Source organism: Limulus polyphemus, unplaced genomic scaffold (assembly GCF_000517525.1).
Source record: "Limulus polyphemus unplaced genomic scaffold, Limulus_polyphemus-2.1.2 Scaffold203, whole genome shotgun sequence".
Lineage (NCBI taxonomy): Eukaryota > Metazoa > Arthropoda > Merostomata > Xiphosura > Limulidae > Limulus > Limulus polyphemus.
Window position 1 is genome coordinate 810,957 of NW_013665813.1, and position 8,485 is coordinate 819,441.

The following is an 8,485-nucleotide window of genomic DNA, read 5'->3' on the forward strand; positions in this document are numbered from 1 at the left end:
CAGCAGATGGCATTCCAGAAGTTGAAGAACTTGTTAGGAAGTTCACCAATCCTTAGAATGCTAGACTTCAATAAACCTTTCATTGTTCAGGCTGATGCATCAGATGTTGGAATTGGAGCAGTACTTCTGCTAGAGCATGAAAACAGACTGTTTCTCATAATGTAGGTCAGTAAAAAGCTGTTGAGTCAGAATATCTGGCCATCATAGTTGCCATACAAAAACTCCAAAACTACCTCTATCGGACGGAGTTCATCATTCAAAAAGACCGTCAGCCTATTGCATACATCCAGAGGTGCAAAACTGACAGTGCGAGAATCATGAGGCGGGTGATTTATCTCCAGAACTACTGGTTCTGCATTGGAGCCTATCAAAGGGACTGCAAATGCTGGTGCGTACTTTATGAATAGACTATATGCATGAACTGAAAATAGTATTTGCATATAGTATGAAAATGTTATAAATATTTTTCTTATACCAGGGCTTATTATTAGATATAAACGATTGTTTAATTTAACCCGAGTGTTGTGATTTAGATGTTTTAAGTGTAGTGAGAGTGTTAAATATAATTATTTCTAGAAGTGGTGCTTGATCACGGGTTTGTTTACCTAACTGTGTACGAATCATACTGTTGTGAATTGGCACTTGCTGTATTATTGCGTCATGTTACTAGAAACTTCTAAATTTTTCTTACTGCTTCAATTGAGTATTATTACATCAAAATATCGCATAGTGTGTGGAACATTCTAGGCCTCTGTAACCCTCTTTAATCTGTAATGTAATCCAAGAAAGGTATTTAGACAAAGTTAGTTATATAGATAGACAGTGAGATAAGGTTATTTAGATAGATAACTAGATCTAGAATGCATGATTGTGAGTTTAATCATAAAGGGTGCACAGTTGTGACTTTTAACTCGAAATTATCACAGATTGTATTGTAAAGCAGAGCAGGAAGAATAACTGTTTCTGTCAAATTGTATTCTAAAGTAACTGAACCAGCCTGGGTGGATTTTGATAAAAAAAAAGACATTTCTTTAAAGCTCTGGATACAACTGTAATAACCAACAGTATAACGAACATTTATGTTTACATTTGGCTTATTTTCAAACAAGTGGATTGTGTGCTGTTTGTTTGCTGTTGAAATTTGTTGTCAACAAGTTACAGACACATACTGTAAAAATTCCTACCCATACCATACATACATAAAAAACCTGACAGATCCTACGTTTCCTCAAGACCTTAAAAGTCAAAATATTATCTCTGAAACGACTTTTCAACAAATTGTCCCATGTGTCACTAAGCCTGATATTATTTATTGCCAACCCAAAATGCACAACACTGAATACTCTCTCCGCCCTATTCTCTCAGCTGTAAGCTCCTGCAATTACAGCCTCTCCAAATTTATCGTTCCTATTCTTAAATCCCTCACCTTTAACGAATTTAATTTACCGATTCTTTTACCTATGCTTTTGAAATCTTTAAAATTCCCTCTGCTGATCGATATGTTATGGCCAATTTTGATATCAAATCTTTCTGTGGTAATAGTCCTCTTGATGATTTTTTTTTACTGATTCGATAATTGATTAGTTTTACGCTTTCTATTGTAGTTAATATGCATCGTAGGTACAGGGCATCAGGGTAATGGATCACAAAGACGACAAACATGGCAAATATGGCATGTTCCTTTCTTTCGTTTTTTGTGTTCATCACATACTCTGCCAGTTACTACTATTTCCATGCTTCCTAGTATCCGATTGAAAATCCGAAAGTTTGTTGAAATCAGCTCAACTAATGTAGTTAAACTGTTTAGTAATAATTACTATTACGCTTTATGCGCTTTTTCGATTATATGTTTCATAATTTTGTTTCGGCCAAATGTTTAGCAAAATATCCTACTTTTTCGTGGCCGCGGGCCTTAAAAAACAGTAAATGTAAAGAATGTATATATATATATAACTTTATTAATGTACTAGACCTAAAGTTGCTGAGAAGTGACACTGACACTGACAGAAGCCGATTTTTCCTTGCTGGTCATAATATGAGCATTGTTAACTAAAATGAGTTAGTATGTTTCTATATTATAATCCTTCTGATCAAATGGTCCTTTAGTTAGTCAGCAGCAAATTTTCTGACTTCTAATTCCAAAAGTCAGGGCTCGATTCCCTACTGTCTACAAAATGCAGATAGCTTATTGTGTAGCTTTGCGTTAAAACAAACAAATAATACTTATTAAGTTCTAGATTTTGTAAGAAAGATTAATAATCTCAAGTGCTATTTTCGATTAAAGCAGTAGCTAAGCACACATCTATACATAAGCCTTTACCGAAACTATCTTTCGCTGAGCTGTTGATCACAAATCAGTTGTCTAAAATATCCAAAAGTTAGGCCTGATTCTAATTCGAAAGTAATTATGTCTTGCTAAAATTCTTGGCGCCAAAAGTTAAGACGAAAAGTTTCTTCCTGCTAACGTTATCTGACATAGTTTATTTCTTGACGTCACTGTTTGGCTAATGTTCTATTGAACTAATCACTTGTTTGTTTGTTTGTTTTTGGAATTTCGCGCAAAGCTACACGAGGGCTATCTGCGCTAGCTGTCCCTAATTTAGCAGTGTAAGACTAGAGGGAAGGCAGCTCTAATCACTTGTATATAGTCAACTACATTAGATCACCGTCTAATTTCACAACCTTACCTATAGAGACAATTCACTATCCTGAAGCGTTTTCTATATTATGATATTGAAATTTAATACAAATATCGAGTCATATCGCTCATCATTGTCGTCATTAATGTTACCATCATGAATTATGCTTCTCAACTAAATTGTAACTTATAGCATAATTCGTTGTCAATGTTAGCTAGCGTATACGATCACCTAAGTATACGTGTTTGGCTGCTAACCTGCTGCCATCTTCAGGAGGTTTCTGAAAATAGCTTTTTTGTGCTGGCAGTGAGGCGGAATTCGATCCCGAGTTTTCTTGATAGTAAAGTTGATATGCTATCAAATAATTCGGGATTTTCTCCATTAGGACTTAAGTAACCAACCAAATAGATGTTTTCAGGAGGGACATCCAGGATTTTCTGCCTTCTATGCTAGCTTCACTGTTAGGTAAATGTAGAAGGTTTCTTTTGTCCTTTTTTAATTGTGCGTGGGTCATATCTCATTATTTTCGTATTATTACATTTTAATTTATGGATCTACTTGTTTGGCTTGGTTGAATATTGCAGATAGATCAGTATTACATTCTCTCATATCTTTTATTCTCCTGAATACTATTTTTGTTGATATTTTCGTTTCTCCAGTGTATTGGTGGAGTTCACATTCATAAGGTGTGTTGTGAACGATGTTTTGCTCTCTTTAAATCTTAAAGCTGTTTGTTGTGTGCCAAGTTTGATGTGTTGTGGCTCCTTAATACTGTTTGTATAATAGACTAATATGGTTGTGTGCCTGTAATTCTCATCCTAACTGTTCTTGTTGCTTACATATATATATATATTTATCAAGCGCTATGGGTATCTTTTGTCAATGAGAGTAGCATATATGTGTTGTTGTTTTTGTGTGTGTGTGTCTTCAGTGTTTAAAATTTCGTTCGTCCTGGAAACTTGGCAGTCTATGACGTCCCACTTTTCACTGCTAGGGTGAGTTGATTCAAAGTTGGAGTATTTACCATTATTTGTGAGTTTTCTGTAAACTCCTGGTTTATATGAGTTCTGCGTATTAGAATCATGACATCTAGAAATGGAAGCTTGTTATCTCCTTCTATTTCTTTTGTGAAATGTATTGCTTTATGTTGTTTGTTCAGGCAGTTCATAAATTCTGAAATCTTGTCCGTAGTATGTGACCGTATCACGACTGTATCTTCAATACATCTCAACCGTGCCCTGGGTTTTAGAACAGTTGTTTTGATTACATTAACTTTCAAATGTTCTACATAGAGGTTACTGAGTATTAGTGACAGGGGTGATTTTTTTATTGGCGGGTTCTGTGATATACTGTTATTTGTTTGACTGTTTCTGTTCCATGTTCTCTCTGATGATTCTTGAGGAGCTGGTTTTGTTATTTTCTGTATTTATGTAGTGGCCATTTTCAATCAGGGTTTGGAGCTCAATGGTGTATTCCTCTTGTTTGTATAATGGCCAATTTCAATTAAGGTTAGGAGCTCTTTGTTTGTGATAAAAGTGTCTGTTGTTAAAATTGTTATGATACTGATTTTCATTAAGTTCCTGAGGGCAGAGTGTTCTGTTAGAATAGTATTAAGTGGAACATACATTTCATGTTTTTCTGGACTGCTCACTGTATTTTGATTCACGAGCATAATAGACAAACAAGACTCTGCTGTGCTTATTTATCTACAAAAGTCCATCATATCAGAGAAGAAAACTGTACAATGAAATAGAATAATATAAAAATAATATTATATGAGCCATGCATGAAAAACAACTGCATGTTTGTTTCTTCTTTATGGGAAAGTTAATAAGACTGATCGATTACGGGTATCTTTGCAGAATCAGCAAAGGTACTATGTCCAAGAGAGTACCCTTTTGGACTTCACACTTCTTCCATACAGCCGTTTCGCTCTTCGGCAGCAAACTCTCCTTCTTTTTCGAGATTACTTATACTTTGAAAATATGAAATTATTTCAGTCAGAAGCGTTACTTTAAACTCGTGAAACTCAAGAGATCAGTAACTGTCAATACGCCCGTTAACAAAAACTAAAAACTCCACAATAAATTCCGTGGTAAGAGCATCAAACGTTTTCCTTCCTACCTATTCTATGCTATTCTCAGGTGTAACTGATTTACGCACAAGTATTAGCTAGGCCCACTTTATAACGTGATGGTTTGATCAGGAAAATTGTGAAGTAATTTCGAATTTAGCTAAACAACTGAAATTTGTAAAAAAAAAGAAACACAATCTTTATGATATTTTTTTTTTCAGAGCAAAAAGAAAAAAAAAGAACACAATGTGAATACTTGCATGGAACTTTCTACAGAATTAGTAAACCAATCAACAGTTGTCTCTCAAAATGTTTTCTTGTTAACTAACTTATAGAACTGCTTTGTAAATCCAAAGCTGCATACTAATTATTATTATACTGCATTACTTATTATTAATAAGTAATTTCGAATTTAGTTAAACAACTGAAATTTGTGCTAAGAAAATAAACAGTATACGCGTGGTGTAAAAAAAGAAACCCAATCTTTATGAATCTTCTACAGAATTATTAAACCAATCAACAGTTGTCTCTCAAAATGTTTTCTTGTTAACTAACTTATAGAACTGCTTTGTAAATCCAAAGCTGCATACTAACAGGAAATATCAAATTACTCATAACAACTTTCATTATCGTGTGATTCTCATACAATAGAGTGGAGGTTGAAACCTTTAGATATCAACTACTTGGCCAATGAAGGACATTGTTGTGATTGACCTGGTCTGTACAACAATGTTTCCATTGGCAAAGTAGACATCTGCTAGTGAAAAACAAAGAAACAAATGTAACTAGAATGAAAACAAATCAACGTTTTCTGAACCACATGTCTATGCAAAACTTATAAATAATCAGACTAAGGAAAAATGTTTAAGGAATTTCTATATTAATAAAAAAAGAACGTATAAAACATATAGTACATATATACTATATGCACTGTCTCATGTCCAGGTCCATGCGATTAATCTGACCACGTAAACCAATTTTTTCCTCAATAATGTTTTAGTAGTAATAATCTGTGAAATAGGAATTATTTGATATTATATCTTCAAGCACGACTTAATATTTCTGCATAAAAAAACAGTATATATTTCTTCATATGATTGAAAATGTAGATATGACATTATGCAAGAACGCGAGTAACTCACATAGCATCTTTTGTGGCACCATGAAGGGTGGAAATAAATACCACGATTACGCTATTAATGACCTATTTACAAGTACGTATACCAGTAAAATATACAATAAATTCACCATTTTCAACTAAAATGAATCAGTTGAATAAAGAATGTAGGTCACGCTACATAGAAAAGCTTTCTTTGACATGAACAAGTGATCCATATTTGCTCAAGCAATGTTCAAGTAGTTGACCCGCTTGTGAGTACCTGCGTATAACATACCGGATTTACGATATCCGGACACCTACAAGAAATTCGACATCAGTGTACATATTTTATAAGTAATTTTCTCATGGAACCCAATACAAGTAAATTTGACATTTAGGGTGAAAAGTGCTTCAATATAAAAACAATATTAAGTACAACCAAATCAAAGCTCGCCATGTCTAGCTCAACTTTTCACCAGACTTACTGCTAGACCATAGATCCTGTTATTAATACTACAGCTACTACGTGTTGTTCTACAAGAGTTATTTTCTAAGCGATATACTTACTAGACTTGTGTTTCTTAGCCCGATTTGCGAGACAACCCTCACGTCCGGGCTTTGGTCATCGCGACTCCATTTTCTCTACAAGGATGTAAAAACGGTTCGTCGTTGTTAATAACATAGGTGATAAGTGCACAGACATCTCGAGGACTAAAAAAAATGCTGACTCAGCACAGATAGCTCGTGACTCCTCTGGAAACCTGTTTGCAACCCCTAAGGGGGTCGCGACCCACCGTTTGAGAAATACTGTTCTAGCCACTGTATTAATTCAAAATGTACCATCATATGCCACTACTAAAAACAGGATCCAAACAAGTTAGTACGACAGAAAGTCTGTAAAATAACGTATTGTAAAATATTAATAACAACAACTAACATAACTACTGCTTAAAAAGAGGTAGTGCACAAAAGATGTTTATTGTTTGTTTTTGTAGAACCTAAGAAGTGATGAATGTTATGACACCTAGCGAGATTTGGTAAGAGCGTGATTACTGATATTTTGAATTTTGTGCAATTTTATTTTATTTTTGTACAAATAGCATTATTTAATACCTAAAAACTTAATTAAAATTGCAAACTTTATACCTGTGATAACGTAAAAAGAACTCTCCTCGCTAGTTATTGATTATAGGGTAATGAATTATACAGGTTTTTATAATGTTATACAGTCAAAAGATGTACAGTAAATAATTCGTATTTAGACAAAGCATGTGCACAATTACATAAATTCTGAAATTGAACGATTCTTTACGAAGGGGTCTGGCATCTCCAGGTGGTTAGGGCGCTCGATTCAAAATCTGCGGCTGCGGGTTCGAATCCCCGTCTCACCAAACATGATCGCCCCTTCAGCTGTGGGGGCGCTATAATGTGCAGTCAATACCACTATTCGTTAGTAAAAGAGTAGCCCAAGAATTAGCAGTGGGTGGTGATGACTAGGTGCCTTCCCTCTAGTCTTTCACGGCTAAATTAGGAACGGCTAGCGCAGATATCCCTCGTGTAGGCTTTGTGCGAAATTCCTAACAAACAAACAAACTTTACGAAGGTAGTTTATAGAAATACAAAGTAATAAATTAAACTACAGCTGTCCCTGTAACATATGCCTTCAAGTTTGAGTAATGATAAAAATATACGACGTATTGAAATTTACGTAAGTTGACATGTTATAACCAAATACAAAAATTTTAAACGTTTAACAAAATATTTAATTTTAGTTAACTCTTCTGAAATAATAAGCATTTTTGAGGTTGTTCCGGAATTTAAAGTGCCAAATTTCATACGTCTATCTAAAACCAAGCACTGACTACATGCAGAGAATACACACTTAAACAACACGAGATTATCTAAAAATAACTATTAACCAAACCTTTGAAATTATATTGTAACATATAACTGAAACGGCTGTAAACACACATTTCTCTGTTAGTCTTGTCTCTCGGTGGGTCAGTGATAAGCCTCCTGACTTACATCGCTAAAATTCGTGGCTCGAGTTCCTACAGTGAACAGAGCAATGACAGTCCATTGGGTATTTCTTCACTAAAAAATAACAACGGGTAGCCTTTTGTCTTGTTTTTTACTAGTTTTTTAACTGGTTTATAGTCATTTTTACAAAAAATATTGCGGAGATTATTCAGCGAAAATAACGTTAGGGTTAACAACCACACTTAAACAGCTATTGAGTCAATTATTGTTAGGGTTTAATCAACATCCATGTTATTTGTTGTTTAAGACTCATAACGTAGGTAAATTAATATGTAGAATTATACACGGATTTCCGGTCCTCTTACCTCATCGGGCAACAATGTGTTGAGCTCAGTACATTGTTGCCGATGATGTAAGATGACCAAAAGCTCGCAAATAAAAGTATTTTAACGTAGAGAAAAGTCCGTGTATTATTCTACATATCCATTTTATTCATCGATGTTTCCAGATCTATGAGAAACTTGAAAAATAATTTTAATTCCAATTAGTTATAAGAAATGATTCATTATTCAGCAGTTCGTGGTGTTTGAAAAAACAAAAAAGAACGTGTCCAGCAGTACCACTTCATATTAGTGACACTATGATAACCCGAAACAAAATATCTTCAACAAGCCTTTCTTAAATCGATTAATA

At 34.3% G+C, this 8,485-nt stretch overlaps 1 protein-coding gene across 1 annotated transcript in view; it reads right to left on the reverse strand.

The window, feature by feature from the left end:
• Window positions 1-185: 185 nt before the first annotated feature.
• The window catches only part of LOC106478359, a 14,284-nt gene continuing 5,984 nt past the window's right edge, over window positions 186-8,485 (reverse strand). The window contains exon 3 of the mRNA XM_022381954.1: window positions 186-421. Coding sequence (XP_022237662.1) covers window positions 186-421 — 236 coding nt within the window. The remainder of the gene's footprint in view (window positions 422-8,485) is intronic.